The sequence below is a fragment of the Sorex araneus genome, chromosome 5 (assembly GCF_027595985.1).
Source record: "Sorex araneus isolate mSorAra2 chromosome 5, mSorAra2.pri, whole genome shotgun sequence".
NCBI classification, from domain to species: domain Eukaryota; kingdom Metazoa; phylum Chordata; class Mammalia; order Eulipotyphla; family Soricidae; genus Sorex; species Sorex araneus.
Window position 1 is genome coordinate 65812383 of NC_073306.1, and position 19444 is coordinate 65831826.

Genomic DNA, 19444 nt, shown 5'->3' on the forward strand with positions numbered 1-19444 from the left:
CACACCACCAGAAAATGTTTATTACCTGCAATTCATACTGCACTAGAACTTTTTTTTTGGCAATGTCCATAAAACAAACATTTCTACATTTTGTAACCTAAAATGCACATATATTTTTATAGCTATGGCAAAAGGCTACTTTACCTAATATCACTGTATCACTGTCATCCCGTTGCTCATCGATTTGCTCGAGTGGGCACCAGTAATGTCTCCATTGTGAGACTTGTTACTGCTTTTGGCATATTGAATATGCCATGGGTAGCTTACCAGGCTCTGCCGTGCAGGTGGGATGCTCTCGGTAGCTTGCCAGGCCTTCCGAGAGGGATGGAGGAATCGAACCCGGGTCAGCCTCGTGCAAGGCAAATGCCCCACCCGCTGTGCTTTACCTAATAATAGCACAATATTAAAAGACCAGCTTTTTGAAGAGGGCAGACTCAATCTGCATAGTCATCAAAAGGAGTTAGTTTGGGGATTAAGGCACATGCCCTGATTGCAGTTGATGCCAATTCAATCCCCAACATGACATGGTCCTCTTAGCATTGATGGGTACAGTCCTGGAGGTCGCCCCACCACCTGAGCTGAATACAGCACTAAAGTCTTCTAAGGACCATTAGAGTGTCCAGGCTAATCCCCAGCACTGCAGGGCCAAGCAGTCTCATCTCCTTAGAGCTCACACTCAACCACTGGCCTCGTTCCGTGAGAACGACCAGAAGTGGCCCCCAGGTCCCCTGAACACTAGGAAGTGCTAACTCCCCCAGCAAAAAAATGGATATTGGTAGTATGTAGGTGCATTATGAAAAATAAAAGGATAGAACGCAAAAGAAATCACTTAGTGAATAGTACTGCCATAGATAAAATACACTTCAATTTAAAAAGCCTACTTTTATATATACTCAGATGAAGCAGCTAAGAATCAAGTTATAATATGGCAAGCTTGCTGCAAACACTCTATTTTACCTCATTTGTTCTTGCAAAATGAATTTATTACAGAATTAAACACTTGAGGAAACAATGTTGCTACTAATTATGTAATTATATCCCACTAAGTTTCATAAGACAAAATAATTTCATAAAGCTACTTCAATTTTATGTATGAGTACTCTCATCACTTCTTTTGGTCCAAATGTTATAGACCAAATATAAGAAGTATAAATAATCTGAACCAATTGGTAGCATTGTTATCCTAAAAAGAGAGGTAATATTTTTTTTTTAGTTTTATTTATTTATTTATTTATTTTTGCTTTTTGGGTCAGACCCGGCGTTGCACAGGGGTTACTCCTGGCTCATGCACTCAGGAATTACTCCTGGCGGTGCTCAGGGGACTATATGGGGTCCTGGGGATCGAACCCTGGTCGGCTGCGTGCAAGGCAAACGCCCTATCCGCTGTGCTATCACTCCAGCCCCAGAGAGGTAATATTTTTTAAAAATCACAACTACCTGGGCATTTTTTAACCTAAGAATCTGGAAAAAAAAAAAACCACCTCTATATTCATTTAGCCCATAATTTCATTATAAGATATCTGACATTTGATCTTTAATGAATATATTTTTGTCCACATCCCATCCTTGCATACAAAAAAATAACATTTAAAGAGTCCAAATAAAAACTCCTGAAGTATATTTAGAATTTGATCCTCCTTAATCAGTAAGGATACCAGTAACTGTGAAACATCTGTGATATTTAAATAAAATTACTTATCAACACTAGAGGGTGCTGTAATTCAATATGCCTGGTATCTGAATGAGGCTTTGAAGAATTTTTTTTCCCTCCACTAAAGGTAAGTTAAGATAATCTTTAGCACCAACAAATGTTGTTTGTGAGAATAAGGAAAATATATGAAATGAACTATTCTCTCTCTCAACTCTCTCTCTCTCTCCCTCACACACATACACTCACACAAAACCTACTTCCTAAAAGGAAAGTGCCCCACTTATTGCTTATTCTATCATTACGTTTCCTAATGAACTGCTAAGCACTGCAAAGGAAATTTAAACACGAGTACTAGCTATTTTGTAGTGGCTTTGAGGGTCACTACAAATTTACAGAAGACCCAGAAAAACTGCTCCAGATTACTTCGGCTATGGAAAAACCGAAGATATGACTCAACCGAGTTCACAGTCTCCCAGACTAGGAAAATGACAGTCAGAATTATTCAGATTGCTGAAGCCCAGAGAAATTCTGAACATGTAAACATTGTGTTTTAAGTGTGTCTTTGGGTGCCTACACACACTTTCCCTTCTGCATTTAACTGCCGGCATCTATTTGTCAGATTCCTAGAACCCTTATTATACTCTAAATACCAGGTTGTCTACATTACTATTCAATGCCTCATCCTTTGATATTTCCTATTGCAATAGATGACAGCACACGCCCACTAAATCTTATCAGTGATGTGAAATATTCACATAACTGCTCTTGTTAGGGTCCTGAACCAATACATGTACTTTCATATGACAGAAAAGTATGGCTTTAAGTTGGTCAATTATGAGAAAAACTGTAGTTCTTGTTAGAAAGTCTCAATCATCGTGAGGTTTTATTTATCAACACAAACTAATCTCAGTAATAGGTTATATAAAATTTTCAAACTGTCAGAAAAGAATATCCTATTTAAATAAACTAAGGAAGATACCTGCTTTCCATGATTCTTGAATCTGTCTGCAAACTAACAGTTTCTGTTGTGATTTCCACCTTCCGTACACTTCCAAAGAAATCAGTTATCAAGACATTTTTAGGATCCCTCTGAAAAAGATCAGTACGATGTCCAGGAGTAGACACACACAGGCTTTTGGGGCAAACCTGGAACTGAAAAGCATATTTACATGTAAATATATAAATAAATGTATACCACCATACATATATATACAACTTTATTAAGTGCAATTAACATTATATAATAATTCTATAGTGTATTTTCAAAGCTCTCTCATCTGAAACAGTCTGCTGATACTATACATTAGAAATTCATTCTAAACAGAATGCTAAGAAGGATATGCAGATATTTTAAAAAGATATTTTAAAAGGGAAGATGGTTAGAAGGTGAAAAATGCATATCATAAATTATAAAGTACATTTTGAATCCTTAAATCTGTAAGAACTAACAAATAATACTGTGACAGCAGAATTGCCTCTTCCTGCACTGATGTGAGGCTCTCAATCAAAATGGCTTCATTTTGAAATATGAACCCTTCATTTAAATTTGAGGCAAATTTGAGTACACAATAGCCCAATATGTAAGAAAACAATGAAAATAAAGCTGCTCTCCACTGTAGGAAGTTGGAAATATAAAGCCTCCCTCCAGAGGTCCCCTTTTCTCCCCTGATATAAATCTATGTGACCTAGTCTGTAAATCAAGTAACTTTCTTAATCTTAATCTTAATCTTAATCTTAATCCCTGATGAAAATAAAAACTAAGTACCTCCTGACAGTACCTTGTGCTCTGGTAATTATAGTCTAGTGCTCTGATAATTACAGTCTAAAAACAACTATTTCATCACTACTCAAATCTCACAAGTTTTTGTTGATCATATATCTAATACATACATACTCATCCACTCAGAAAAATATAAAATATCTAGCGTACATAGTCCATAATGTTACTTTCCATGGAAAATACAAAGACTGACAAAAGCACAGCCTTATCTTCAAAGCTTTAAGTGTCATCAGAGATGAATAAACATAACAAGGTAGGGGGAGAGGTGACAGGTTATATGTAGAAAAGAATAAACTCTTGATAGTGTCAGAGTAAGATAAAATAGAGTGTGGCACTGAGCCTTTTTTTTTTTTTAAGGTAAAGGCAAATTACAGAGGGTAAACATGAACATTTCTAGTGATCAGTGGTTCCAGAGAGGTATAAGGCAAATAACCTAGTTTGGCAGAAGCACAGGATATGTTTAAATAAATAAATAAATAAATAAATAGAATTGCAAGTGTGCTAATAAGGGTCCAGGCCCAGAGCATGTGCCCATCTCTGGAAACAAGACCAGTCATGTCGGTGACATCACTGTGACAGGACCGAGTTGGGCAACAGAACAGCAACTCTCTTTTATTCCGAACACTGTGCTTAGCAATTGTAGAAACTCAGTTAAGCCTAGAGACAACATTTCAGGTATTACAAAAATTATCATTTCCACTTCAAACTGAGGCTCAGAGAACTTAAGTAATTTGCGTAACAGCGCATTGATAGCATTTCTTCCCATCCCTGTTCAAGAAAGCAGTGAAAGAAAATACAAAATCAGGAAAGACACTACAAAGTCAAGAAGGAAAAGAAGGTCTGAGAGGGTTCAAGGAGAGAAATTGCTAAACAGGAAGAGAAAAGCTGATGGGTATGTGAAGAAACAATGTAAAGGTAAAACAGCATAAACAAAGGTATGATAGAAATCCTCAAAATTTTGAAATCCTCTTGGGATACTCCTGGGTAAGCAACTTTGTAAATTTTGCTAGATACAAATAGAAAAAAGCAGTAAATACATACTCAAATGAATTTGGGGAAAAATAAGTATTAGTTTCTTTGATACTAAAATACCACATGCCAGAGCCTGGCAAGCTACCCGTGGCATATTCGATATGCCAAAAACAGTAACAACAAGTCTCACAATGGAGACGTTACAGGTGCCCACTTGAGCAAATCGATCAGCAACAGGAGGACAGTGCTACAGTGCTACTAAAATAATCATATTTCCACTTTTCATGAAATCATCAACAAATTTTAGTAGAGTGATTCTATTTTCTCAGCAATCTAATGATGTACAGATGCTGAAATTAACTCACTTTGATTTTAAAAAAACTGCTTCACTTATAGATTCTCTATACTCTGTTATAAAATTACTGTCAAAGTCAAGAATCACTTACTACTACACCTATATCTCTACAGGTATTCTGTTTTCCTCGAGTGGGTAATGCTTATCTTTCAAAATTCTTTGAAGAAAAATTTCAATCACTAAATTCTACTATATCTACAGGAACCAAACTAATGTATATTGTCATATTCTTTCAGATATTCAATGAATATTCACCAAGCATCTACAAATACACCAGATACTACAAGTAAGTTCTACCAGCAGTAAGATGCTTGCAAAGCCTCAAGAGAACATCATTCAAATAGTTAGAGTGGTACTAAAAGTAATAGTAATAATAAAACATATAGCAAGTAATAGGGTTCACACTAGAAAGACCATTTATCCGAACAATCCAGAGGCAACATATAACAGATGATACTCTAAAAACTTACACTTCAATTCTTATTGCAAGCACTAGAAATGTTTAATAGGCTAAGTATAAGTTTCTGCTCCTAAAAGACCTAGTCACTATACTAGCAAACTTCAAGAAAATGGACATTTCTTAACAGAAAACATTTAAAATTATCACTAAGTGGAAAGAATGGAGGTAGGAGATGAGAGATCAGGGAGGAATATTTACTAAAATACAAGCACTGGTGGAGGGATGGTGTTCGAGCATTATGTATCTAAGACTTAAGCCTTAAACCTTTGTAACTTTCAACATGGTGATTCAATAAAAAAATAAATTAAAAAAAAAAAGAAACTTGCATTTCCTCAGCCTTTCCTATAAAGTTTCGATGTAAAAAAGGTTTTACAAAATCTATTCTACTTTTAAAAGTGTGAAATGCATACACTTAAAAGTTTAGAGATAGCGGCATATATCATATAAACAATTTAATGTCTAATCAAAACATGAGAATAAACTTTAAAATTAAAGTAACTGTCACTGTCATCCCGTTGCTCATCGATTTGTTCGAGCGGGCACCAGTAACGTCTCTCATTGTGAGACTTAGTGTTACTGTTTTTGGCATATCGAATACGCCACGGGTAACTTGCCAGGCTCTGCCATGTGGGCACAATACTCTCGGTAGCTTGCCAGGCTTTCCGAGAGGGGCGGAGGAATCGAACACGGGTTGGCTGCGTGAAAGGCAAACGCCCTACCGCTGTGCTATCGCTCCAGCCCAAAGTAACTATAGATAAATTAATCCTACTTTTCTTCTGGTTAAAGTAGCATTATCACAAACTTGCTTTAATATGCACATCAAGATACAAGAGGGACCAAAATACATAATCTTCAAAATGTATTAAGTTCTATTTTGACAAATCTGACTTCCCATAATAGTAGAGGCTATAATTTTGCACTAAAATCCATTTAATAAATAAAGATTTGCTTGAGAAGTTTCTTATGCAGAAGATCAGTGCAAGTTTGCCTGGATACAATGCAAGAGTTCAGATTCCTGGTGACTCAGTTCTCCCTTAGCTGACCTTCCCCTTACCTTCTCCTTGGAGTTTTGGAGAGATGGTACCAACCTCTTTCACTACAGCAAAGACAGTGTCTAACTCTTAGCAAAAACTCAAAAAAATTTTGTGAATAAATGAGCAAGGAATAAATTAAGGGGGAAATGGAGAAAGTCATTGGTACATAGTAATTATCCAGTTAAAAATGACTTCAAGTGCTCTTATGATGTCTACAAAAGTAGGCATTAAGAAAAAATTCATTTCAAAATAAGTTTTACAAAAAGGACACAGCACAGAAAAGCTGAAGGAAAAAAAATGAAAGCTAAATCCAACAAGGCACTTTAAGCCACCACACAAGAAGTTGTGGGGCACACAAAAATATGTAAGAGAAGACCCCTCTCCTCTATAAACTTCTCACTAAATTAGAAAGATACAAATACAGAGGAGGGGGAGTTTCTAAAAGATTGATCTTTATCTTATATAAATTCCACAGGCAAGAAAATGAAATTTTAAAAATTCCTGGGAAGAAAAGATCTGACTCCAAAGAATTTTAACATAGGAATCTTCTCAAAAGTCCATACCTGTCATGGGGAAGAAAACAGGCAACAAACCAGAGTATCTCAGAGAACAGCAAGTCAATCAGGCTAACTTTTAGACCTCTTGGGTTAAGAGAGAAAGATGTGCAAGTCGATTGGAAACAATTGAAAAGGCCACTCTTCAACATATGAAGTAGCATCCTTGAAGTCCAGGGAATAAATACACTTCCCAACTCATTTATGTACTATAAATCAGGCAAATACTTACAAGATCATTCATATTTGTTTGGCTTGCTGGATTAATTTCTTCCAAAAATTCCAAGACATAATATGTATATCTATCCATAAGGTGGACTCCAATTGCAGGATCAGGTTGATGCTGTTTAAAAAAAAAAAAAAGGTTTTAATAAAGCATCTTTTAAAAATGTGTCTAAAAATATTTCACTGTAGCACCGTCATCCTGTTACTTATCAATTTGCTCAAGTGGGCACAAGTAACGTCTCCATTATGAGACTTGTTGTTACTGTTTTTGTCATATCGAATACACCACGGTAGCTTGCCAGGCTCTGCCGTATGGGCAGGATACTCTCAGTAGCTTGTCAGGCTCTCTGAGAGGGACAGAGGAATTGAACTCGGGTCGGCCGTATGCAAGGCAAATGCCCTACCCGTTGTGCTATCGCTCTAGTCCACTAAAACAAAATGTTTATTATATTATCTATGCCCTTCTAAGGTTACAAAAAGACAAAAATTAGAAATAACAAGAATAGGGCCCAGGACTAGCTCAGTGGTGCAATACCTGCCTTATAAGCATGAGGCAAGCACATGTCAAATCCCCAATCCCACCGCATGCTGAGCAATCCTTGAGCACTGCTAAGTGTGATCCCTGCACCACAAGACCATGATCTCCGGTACACTACAACCAAGAGTATGTAAATTTTACAACTGCAGTACAAGACACCCTGGAGTGAGGACCACAATTAAGTGTAGGAGCACTACAACCAGAAGTTCAACGTATGCTCACTGCAACAGTGACAAAGAGGAAAGGGAATGGATTCTTTGTAAAGCAGGGGAGGGACAGAGAGCACTTGCTCAATGATCTGGAGCTTTGCATTCAGGAAATCCGGGTTCAGTCGGGCACCAGATGGTTCCCTGAGCACTGCCAGGAGCTTCCCTGGAACATCAAGCTGGGAGTACCTCTGAGCACCACTGAGTTGTGGCCCCCAAATAAACGCTGATTGTTTCTGGCCACACTTGGCTGTGCTTAGGATTACTCCTGGATCTGTGTTCAGGGATCACTCAGGGTCAGAAAACCAAATACAGGAGACCAAACCCAGGTTAGCAAGTGTGCAAGTCAAGTTCCTTACCCACTGTACTATCTCTCTCAATTTTTTTTAAATAAAAGAAAGAAATGTTCATAAAGTACATGAGCAATTTCAATAATGGTTACATATTCAAAAGACAACGAAACAGAAGAATGGTAAAAAATGCACCTACCGAGAGAGAATCTTCTCCCACTTGGCTACTAGCTAGAGCCATTATATTAGGAGAATAAAACCGCTCATACATGGATGCTCCTTGACAAGTATCAATAATAAAAAGCAGCTCATTGTAGCTGAAAGAAAAGAGAGAACATCTTTGGCATGATTAATCATTAGTCACACACTAATATTCTTACATTTCCATAACATATTTAAGCCACTTCTTATTTTATTAGTTTATAAAAAAAGTAGGGGAGAAGGAAGTGGGTTTGCAATAGACTTCCCAATACAAATCTAGTATTCCAAAAATTAAAGGTATAATTCTGTCAAGAGGAACACCTCAACTCCAACACTTTACCCTTTATCTATGGATGTCACATGGTGCAGAATCCAGATGAAAATTCAATTCAACAGACACTGAGTTAGCATCTACTACTCTGTCCAAGAAACTGAGTTAGGTTCAGAAAAAAAAAAAATCAATCATCATACTCAGTGAGTTTAAAATCTAATTGGAAAAAAGACATAAATGTAACTAAATTGGAATGTGAGTTACAAGTATTTATTGAGACCCTACAAGACACCTGACATTATTCCAGAGATGCAAAATTTCTACCCTAATAGTTTTGAGTTTATTTGGGTCCAGGTGCTCTAACAACTCTGAGAGAAGAACAGGGAATATTAAGATAGGGTAGTCAGAGAGAGGGGGTGTTGTTTAACACGAGCACTGAAGGGGGAGTATTAGTTTACTGAAGAGATTAAAGAAAAAAAAAAGATAAGGAATCACATTTCAGCAGAAAAAAAACCCTCTTTCAAGGTATCTTAAAGAAAAAATGCCTACGGAAAGGGCCAGAATAGTGTGCTATTATTTCTAGAGTAAACTTGAGGGATTGGGGGAAAATAAAAAGTACAGACTTATTTAAAATCTGGATCTTACCTTTTACAATTAAGGAAGCCACAAAAGGCTTGTTTTTAACTAAAAAAAAGAATATAATCAGCTCTCTATTTTAGAATGAGCTGGCTATCTGGTAAAGGTAAAAGTAGGGAGCAGCACTGGAGTGAGAGTATAGGAGTTAAGGCAACTGCTTTGCACTCTGCTGACCTGGGTTTGAATCCCAGCACCAAACTGGTCCCTCAAGGACAACCAGGAGGGATTCGTGAGCACAGATGCATGAATAATCCTTAAGCAATGTGGGTGTTGCCAAAAACTAATATAAATAGGGAACAGACACGTTTTCTTTATTTTTTTTAAATGACAGACCTTTATTTATTCATTTATTTATTTTTATTTATTTTTGTTTTTTGGGGGTCACACCCGGGGATGCACAGGGGTTACTCCTGGCTCTGCACTCAGGAATGATTTCTGGCAGTGCTCAGGGGACCTTATGGGATGCTGGGAACACGAACCCGAGTTGGCCACATGCAAGGCAAATGCCCTACCCGCTGTGCTATTGCTCCAGCCCCAGACACATTTTTGTAAAGATGTCCCTAGACATTATATGTAAGTAAACAGTTCAATCATGCAACCCTAAACCCCAAAATTAAAGAGATGGCAAAAGGCACAAGTTGTGTGACACACTGTTACGAAATATCTACGTGAGATACCTTAGGATAAAAAAATCTAAGGCTCTAAGTAAGAGGCACCACAGTGAAAACAACTAAGAGAGCCTACTCAAACCCTGACCCCTGGGTATGAAACTTAGGATGGGTACTTTCAAGCTATGTAAAATTCGGCAAGTTATTTCATCTATATGTACCTCAATTTACTCATTTGTAAAAATGGGAATGATAATAATATCCACTTCAAGTTATTAAAATTAAATAAGACAATTCAAATAAAACACAGTACCCAGTACCTAGTACACTGTCACTGTCATCCCGTTGCTTATCGATTTGCTCAAGCGGGCACCAGCAACATCTCTTATTGTGAGACTTACTGTTACTGTTTTGGGCATATCCAATACGCCACAGGCAGCTTGCCAGGCTCTGCCATGCGGGCGCGATACTCTCGGTAGCTTGCCGGCTCTCTGAGAGGGATGAAGGAATCGAACATGGGTTGGCCGCGTGAAAGGTGAACGTCCTACTGCTTAATATTTATAAATCATGAATAAGTCAGAATAACAAATGTGTCCTCCTAATCTGACTGAAATGACTGAAACAAATTGAAATGTCATAAAGAACTATAAATCCACGAACCATGGAAAAATTAGTGATTTAATAAAAAAGTAGTTATTTCTGAGTTATAATTACCGTCTTTTCTGCCACATTTGTTCAAAAGCATCTGCAAGTTCTATGTTGGTAATTTCTTCAGAATCTTGAAATTTTAAGAATCCATTTCCACCATGTCCTTGGAGGAGTGAAAAAGATCAAACAGAAACATTTCTAGTGAAAACTCATATAAACAGAAATAGGCTTTATTTATTAAAACATTTCAATATCATGTCAATTTGTACTTAAAATAGAAAATACTGTGAAAAAAATTATGTAATTTTATATTAGCACTGTAGCCCTGTCGTCCCATTGTTCATTGACTTGCTCAAGTGGGCACCAGTAACATCTCCATTGTGAGACTTGTTGTTACTGTTTTTTGGCGTATTAAATAAGCCACGGGTGGCTTGCCAGGCTCTGCCGTGCAGGCAGGATACTCTTGGTAGCTTGCCGGCTCTCCGAGAGGGATGAAGGAATTGAACCTGGGTCAGTTGGCATGCAAGGCAAACCCCCTACCCACTGTGCTATTGCTCCAGTCCAATTTTATATTATATAAATTGAAAAGAGAATATATACTATATAAAACTATTGTAGGCATATTTTTAAATTTTCCCTTACTCAATTCTAGGAAAGCATATTTATACATTTCACTATTATATCTGAAATGCTTTTCCATAAATAAAACTTTCTCAAAAACTTTCACAAACTTTTTTTTGGTTTGTTTTTGGGTCACACCCGGCGATGCACAAGGGCCACTCCTGGCTCTGCACTCAAGAGTCACCTCATGGGTCACCCCTGGCGGTGCTCAGGGGACCATATGGGATGCTGGGAATTGAATCCGGGTCAGCCGCATGCAAGGCAAACGCCCTACCCCGCTGTGCTATTGCTCCAGCCCCTCGCAAACATTTCTAATGGAAAAATAGTTGAAGACAGTAGCTAACTTTCTCAAATACCAGGAAAATATTTCTAATGAAAAAGGAGTTGAAGACAGTAGCTAATCTCATAGTATTCTACTGCTATTTATTGGAATCCTATATTAGTAGGAAGTATAAAGCTCCCCCCCAAAACAATGGTGCCAAACTTGGCCATTGTAGTGCAAAAACATTCATAATTTCTCAACAAAAGATGTAAAATATGCCTAATATCACTTTGTTTCCAAACAACCAGTCATTCATTCCACCAGATATTTATCAAATTCTATCTTAGATTAGCAGAATTTCTTCCATACCTGAAGTTATCCTGAAAGACAAACAAGAATCACAGAAAAAGCTATAAAAAAAATCTTTAGCATATTAAATGGGCTGGAGCAATAGCACAGCGGCAGGGGGTTCGCTTTTCACGTGGCCAACCCAAGTTCGATTCCTCCACCCCTCTCGGAGAGCTCGGCAAGCTACCGAGAGTATCGTGGCCGCACGGCAAAGCTTGGCAAGCTACCCGTGCGTATTGGATATGCCAAAAACGGTAACAATAAGTCTCACAATGAGAGACGTTACTGGTGCCTGCTTGAACAAATTGATGAGCAACGGGATGACGTGACAGTGACAGTAAACAAAACAAAAAGGACTTCATTATAATAGCACAAATACTTGAAAAGTTCTTGCATATATTAGATCAAGAAAATTTGGTCCAGAGTGATAGTACAACACTTAGGGCATTTGCCTTGCACGAGGCCAATCTAGATTCGATCCCCTGTATTCCATATGGTCCCCTGAGCACCGCCAGGAGTAATTCCTGAGTGAAGAGCCAGGAGTAACCCCTGTGCATCGCCGGGTGTGACCCAAAAACCAAAAAAAAAAAAGAAGTTAGAGAGGCTAAAGCAGGATACTATGTAAAGGGGATAGGCTTTACCAGAGTGGAAGTGGAAAGAATAGAGACAGAAAAATAAAAAACAGCACAAAATGTTTCCAGATATAATTTTCAAATTGTTGTGTGCTGAGGGAAAGAAAATTACATAATAAACGCAGCAAAAATGAGTTAAGGTATTTAAATTTCTTGCATATGAATTTTACTTTGAAAAGTGAGATATTCTGTTACGAAATTACCTGTCATATAAATAAGAATATTGCTCCTATCATCAGAAAGAAGACGTTTTGACCGAGGAGTACTAGGTGGGACCCTTCCAGTTAATACCCGTAAAAAATTCTCCACAGTTACCTAAAAATATAAAAGGAGAAATCAGATGAAACAGAAGAACACAGAGAAACCTATTTTTTAAAAAAACTTCAAAACATTCCATCTTCTTGTCTAAGTATTACTCAGCATAAACTGATGATACAAAGAAAAAAATAACTTAAATATATTTACTTAAATATATATCACCAAGAAGTTTTTATTCCATTATTTAAAAAGAAGAAGGAAAGAAGGAAAGAAGGAAAGAAAGAAAGAAAGAAAGAAAGAAAGAAAGAAAGAAAGAAAGAAAGAAAGAAAGAAAGAAAGAAAGAAAGAAAAAGAGAGAAAGAGGAAGGAAGGAAGAAGGAAGGAAGGAAGGAAGGAGGAAGGAAGGAAGGAAGGAAGGAAGGAAGGAAGGAAGGAAGGAAGGAAGGAAGGAAGGAAGGGAGGAAGGAAGGAAGGAAGGAAGGGAGGGAGGGAGGGAGGGAGGGAGGGAGGGAGGGAAGGAGGAAAGGGAGGGAGGGAGGGAAGAAAAGAGAGAAAGAAGGAAAGGACGAAAGAAAGAAAGAAAGAAAGAAAGAAAGAAAGAAAGAAAGAAAGAAAGAAAGAAAGAAAGAAAGAAAGAAAGAAAGAAAGAAAGAAAGAGAAAGAGAGAGAGAAGGAAGAAAGAAAGAAAGAAAGAAAGAAAGAAAGAAAGAAAGAAAGAAAGAAAGAAAGAAAGAAAGAAAGAAAGAAAGAAAGAAAGAAAGAAAGAAAGAAGAGAGAGAGAGGAGAGAGAGGAAGGAAGGAAGGAAGGAAGGAAGGAAGGAAGGAAGGAAGGAAGGAAGGAAGGAAGGAAGGAAGGAAGGAAGGAAGGAAGGAAGGAAGGAAGGAAGGGAGGGAGGGAGGGAGGAAGGAAGGGAAAGGAAGGAAGAAAGAAAGAAAGAAAGAAAGAAAGAAAGAAAGAAAGAAAGAAAGAAAGAAAGAAAGAAAGAAAGAAAGAAAGAAAGAAAGAAAGAAAGAAAGAAAGAAAGAAAGAAAGAAAGAAACTAAAACTTCCTTGAGAAAAAAAGTACTGTAAATTTAAAATTCTGACTGTTTGTTGGGCTGGAGCAACAGTACAGTGGGTAGGGCGTTTGCCTTGCTTTCGGAAACCAGGGTTCAATCTCCAGCATCCCAAATGGTACCTGGAACCCACCAGGAGTAATTCCTGAGTGGAGAGCCAGGAGCAAATCCTGAAGATGCTGGGTGTACATCTCTCCCCTTCACTCCTAACCCCCCTCCCCGAAAAAGACCAAACTTTTCAGTGCATTGAACGTATTGTTCCCCTCCAAATCATAAATATGTCCTTCTAAGAAATTCTTTTTACTTTTATAGGGTTATACCCAGCAGTATATAGAGCCTGGAGCCACACCCAGCAGTGGCAAACAAGGCTATACCCGCTGGCGCTGGCAGTAGGAGCAAGCAGCAGGCGGTACAGGCAATCAATCTCAGGACCTTGTACATGTTAGACAAGTGCTCTTCCACTTGACCTATCTCCCCAGACACCTAATAAGCACTCCTTTAGGAAAATAAAAAATATAAACATTAAGCTGGAGCAGTAGTACAGAGGGCAGGGCATCTGCTTTGCATGAGGCTGGCCAAACCAGATTCTATCCTGGCATCCCATATGGTTTCCCACCCCATGCCCCTGGCCCAAGCACTGCCAGCAACAATTCCTGAGTGCAGAGCCAACAGTAACCCCTGAGCGCTGCCTGCTGTGCCTTCTCTCCAAAGAAAGGATATTGCAAAATGATAAATGCTTTAATTGTCTTTAATTGTATTTCTTATTGGTTAACTAGAAGGAAATTTTTTATCTATATTTTATAATGACAAAATTAAAAAGTCAGCATTCATACACATTTATTCACAACGCTTACTGTTTCAAAGCAAATAAGTATATTTTTTCTTCAAAAACATGTCTAAGAGAGGGCTGGTGGGTAGGGCTTTTGCCTTGCATAAGGCTGACCCAGGTTCGATTCCCAGCATCCCATATGGTTCCCTGAGCACTTCCAGGGGTAATTCCTGAATGCAGAGACAGGAATAACCCTGGGCATTGCTGGGGTGACCCAAAAAGAAAAAAAAAAATCTAAGAACATGGGAAATTACTTTTGGTTAGGCTTAGGGAATAACCAAGGAAGAGTTCAACATGTAAGGCTTCACACTTCATATATACATAGCCAATTAAATTTAAAATAAAGTTTCAAAGGGAGAAAATAGTCCTTTTTATTTCAAATTTACTTTTTACTTTTGATGAGAAATATGAATAAAACACTGGAAGTACATTAAAAGAAGTTGCTTGAGAAGTAGACTATTTTCTGCTGGTCATTTAAATCTTTCCAAACTAATAAATTTATTAAAAATAGAAAACTTGAAATTTTAGACCATATATGAAACAAAAAATTATTATAAAAAATTGATAAAGAAACCTGCACAATAATAACAGAACCGAAGGTAAAGCTTTTCTACCCTAGATTCACATACAAAATCTTCTTATTTAAAGTTTTACTCAATTATGTTGTTTTCCTTAAACCAATGCCAAAGACAATTATATCAAGACTTCAGTGACAATTATGTACAAAGTTTAAGGGGTACTTTTAATGTACCACTATTTTACAGCTTACAATAACAGTTATATTTTTAAAGTGCTGTTAAATTAAACCATTTACCTCATAGCTTCTATAATCCACTTCCACATCATCTCCATATACATTTAGCTCCATATTCTTGTGACTAAACACTGTGGCTGGTTTGGGATTCCTGGGGTTGCATGCCATATCATCTGCAAGCATCAGAACAATGTGACTAGGGGAAAAAAAAATTCCAGTAAATATACAATGTAAATAAAACCAAAAAGTGTAAAAGGATTCATTATATTTTCATCATGAAGACACAGTTCACTCTTTTCTTCATTAAAAATATTTTTAAAGGCTGAGATGATTTCTCAAAGGGTTGGAATACCTATTTTGCATTTCAAAGCCCTAGATTTAGTCCCCAACAACACCCCATTCCCCAAGCACTACCAGAATCAAATCCCTAGCACCAAGTCAGGAGCTCTAAAAGATTTCCAGGGATTATGTGTGTGTGTCTGTGTGTGTGTCTGTGTGTGTGTGTGTGTGTGTGTGTGTGTGTATGTGTGTGGGGGGGAATAGAGGAAAGGATTTATTTTTATAAAAATAAAATTCTTATTCATGTAAGTTTTAAAATAGAGAAACTAAAGCAAGAAGACACAAATATCTACAGAATTTGAAATTACTAACAATTTTTTTCCTATAGAGCACAATTCATACTTTACATGTAGCAAAAGGAAGTTAAATTAGTTCCACTATTCCTCAAAGCAACACAAAATTTCTTAAGACTTGTAGAATCCATACTAAACTGTGATGGCGCAAAGAATTTTAACATTCAGAATCACGAATGCTCACATATGAAAACACACACTCCATCAACAAGCAAAATCCAATGTGCTGACTGGCGCATAACTTCAACCCATCACTCACCAGGGTCTCCACTGAGCTCTCTAATACTAGTCACCACCCACCATTTGTTAGTTAGATGTTGGGATAAATACCTCTTGGGCTAATTTCCTGCTTCAGCTCTTACCTTCTGACAGTTAAGACTAAATTTCACCCAAGTGGTGAGCTTCCTTAAAAAGATCAAATCAGCATTTTCCTGTCCAGTAATTAACACATAACTCTATTACTGGGTCACATCCCAGTCCCAAATCAGTAAATTTTTCTAATTTAAAAACCTTTCAGTTCTCCCATTAAACTGAAAGAAAAATCACAAATCCTTATGTAGTCAAAAGACTCAATGACTGTGGCTTTTCTCTCTAACTTCATCCATGGATGACATCCCAGTCATCCGTGCTTGCAGAATTCCTTTAACACTGACATTTCTCTCTTTTGTGAAATTCTCTTGTGTGAATCTGAAATCCTTGTCACTTCCCACCACAACACTAAAATATAAGCACTCTGAGAGCCTGGCTCTGTCTGCCCTGTTCAACAGGGTATCACTCAGGCTTAGTGACAAAGACTGGGATATAGAAGGCATCCAATGAGTATTTGTTAAATGAATAAAAATATTTTCATTTCTGAATACATTTTGAGAGAAATTTATAAAAATTTTTCTTAAATGCCTCTCATTAAGACTAGTGAACATGAATGAATCAAGCAATCTTTATTATACTATACACTTGAGCTTCCCAAACATAAGAAAATTAATGCAGTACATGTAATTAGTTTGGCAGGAGACAGCAAGATGAAAATGTTCAACTGCATATGTTTCAAATGCATTAAAGTTCAAACTGAAACATTGTGATTTTTCTTGAAAATTGGCTTGATTTCTATTTTGAAAAGGTTCCAACCCTGCCACATTCAAAGATCAGATCCTCAGCTGCTACTGATTCATACCCACGAATGGTGAAATTCTATGTATTTTCTCTTAAAATAGAGAATACATCTTCATACTCTTTTTAAATCATTTTTTAATTAAAAATTATATTGTTCTTTAAAATACGGTGACAGAGTGACAGTACAACAGGTAGAGTGCTTCTCTTGCACACAGCTGACCCACACTCAATCCCCAGCATCCTATTTGGTCCCCCGAGAAATAATTCCTCTGTGCAGAGCCAAGAGTAACCCCTGAACATCACTGGATGTGGTCCCAAAAAACAAAATAACAATGATATATTAACATATAGACTGGATCAATAGTACAGCAGTAAGATGCTGGTCTTGCACACACCTGACAGGGTTCAATCCTCAGCACCACATAAGGGTCCCAGTACCCCACCAAGAGTGACCCCTGAGCTAAAAGCCAGGAGTTAGCCTGAGCACTGCCAAATGTGGCCCAAAACAAACAAAAACCTAAGGGCTAGAGTAATAGTGCAGTGGGTACGTCATTCGCCTTGCACGCGGCTGACCCGGGTTCGATTCCTCGGCCCCTAGAGTCCGGCAAGCTACCAAGAGTATCTCACCTGCATGGCAGAGCCTGGCAAGCTACCCGTGACATATTCAATATGCCAAAAACAGTAACAACAAGTCTCATAATGGAGACATTACTGGTGCCCAATCAAGAAAACTGATGAGCAACGGGATGACAGTGACAATATATTACATAAATTATATTTTGGGCTATCCATTATTAAGCAAGATTAAAGTGAATTCCGAATCTCAACATAAAAAAAAAGAGCATGCCTCAGGTCATGTTTTTGGTTTAAGGTTTAATTTTATTCCGTGAAATTAAATGATCACTCAATATTTATAATGTTAGAATTATAACGTAGTAGAGTAATTTCAGGTTAAATGTATAAGTTTAAACATTCTTTCTGCAAATAAATTTGTTTCTAGATAAGCACTAGAACTCTCAATTAATATAATCACTATCCTAAATCAAATCTGTAGGGCGCGAGAGAGAACTTCGTGCATGTTCTGCATGCAGGATCCCCAAGTCCAATCCCTGACACTACCCTGCTTCCTGAGCACAGCAGGAGTTATCCCTGAGCACTGTGATAGGATCCTAAGCATATTCATGGATCAAAGATAAAAAACAGGTGATGACATGGACTGAATTTAAAAGTTAGAAGTCCAAGTACATATTCTCATTCACATTTTCTAAAATCGAAGAAATGTTCATGACTATTTCTAAAATAAAATAAAATTTCACTTGGTCCAAGTTTTAAATTATTTATAGAATGACAGTGAAATATATGTGTAGCAAATAAACTCTCTAATCTTATAATTCTCATAAAATCATAAAACAAAAACAAAATTACACATTAAAGTCTAAAAAAACTAAATTCCATTTGAAGGATGCCATCAATTTTATTAGTAACTGTTATTTATTCATCAGGAAAAATAAAGAGCATCAGACCTACAGCTTCAATTTATTTTTCCTATATTTTGATGACCATACTATCACTTGTATCACTGTCATCCTGTTGCTCATCGACTTGCTCGAGCAGGCACCAGTAATGTCTCTATTCGTCCCTGTTGCATCCTAGTGTAACCCTATGGCATCTGCTCACTCCAGGAACACAAACAGCCTCAAACTGTTCGTTCAGACTTGAGGAAGAAGTCTGACTATCTTGTAGGTGGGCAGCCAGGCATTCTTTTGATGTCCTGTGGAAACCAGTCGGTAACAGCTCTAGTCTAGCGGTTGTCTCCAAATCGCATTACGTGTCCGGCCCATCTGATTTTTAACGCCTTGGCAAATGAAACAACATCCCTGATTTTCGATCGTCGACGAAGGTCGAAACCCAGGATTCCCTCTCTCACTTCAGTGAAACGTGATATTCCAAGCATAGCTCTCTCGATTCCTCTTTGGGAGACCTAAATAGCGTTTTTATCCTGTTTTCGTAGGGCCCAGGTCTCTGAGGCGTATGTTAGTGCAGGAAGAACGGTGAAGTCAAAAAGATATGCCCAGAGCCAGAGGTTCTTTGTCCTGAAACAACTTCTTCAATGCTCTTGAAGGCGTTCCATGACACTCTCTTCCTCCTGCACGGCTCAGGTGCCAGGTAATTTGTCATGTTGAGTTCTCAACCTAAGTACAAATGATGACTGCTGCATTCGGAGATGTTTGTTCCACTGAGAGTAAATGGAACGTCAGGAACTAATCCGTTACTAATGAACACTGTCTTCATGAGATTCAGCTGCAGTCCGACTTTTCCACACTCACAGTCGAAGTCGGCCAGCATTCATGCCGCTTGGCTAATGTTTGGTGTTATGAGAACGATGTCATCAGCAAAGTGGTGGTGGTGTAGTTGCCGACCGTCTATCTTCACTCCCATTCCTTCCCATTCCAGTCGTCGAATGATGTTCTTGAGGGTGGCACTGAAGAGTTTCAGTGAAATGGTATCGCCCT

At 37.8% G+C, this 19444-nt stretch overlaps 1 protein-coding gene across 1 annotated transcript in view; it reads right to left on the reverse strand.

Annotated features, from left to right (window-relative positions):
- PIGK (phosphatidylinositol glycan anchor biosynthesis class K) overlaps nucleotides 1-19444 on the reverse strand; it is a 97375-nt gene that overhangs the window by 55344 nt on the left and 22587 nt on the right. The window contains exons 4-9 of the mRNA XM_055140223.1: nucleotides 15250-15385; nucleotides 12496-12607; nucleotides 10496-10592; nucleotides 8265-8382; nucleotides 7039-7149; nucleotides 2631-2803 (exon numbers count right to left, since the gene is read on the reverse strand). Of these exons, the coding sequence (XP_054996198.1) occupies nucleotides 2631-2803; nucleotides 7039-7149; nucleotides 8265-8382; nucleotides 10496-10592; nucleotides 12496-12607; nucleotides 15250-15385 (747 nt within the window). The remainder of the gene's footprint in view (nucleotides 1-2630; nucleotides 2804-7038; nucleotides 7150-8264; nucleotides 8383-10495; nucleotides 10593-12495; nucleotides 12608-15249; nucleotides 15386-19444) is intronic.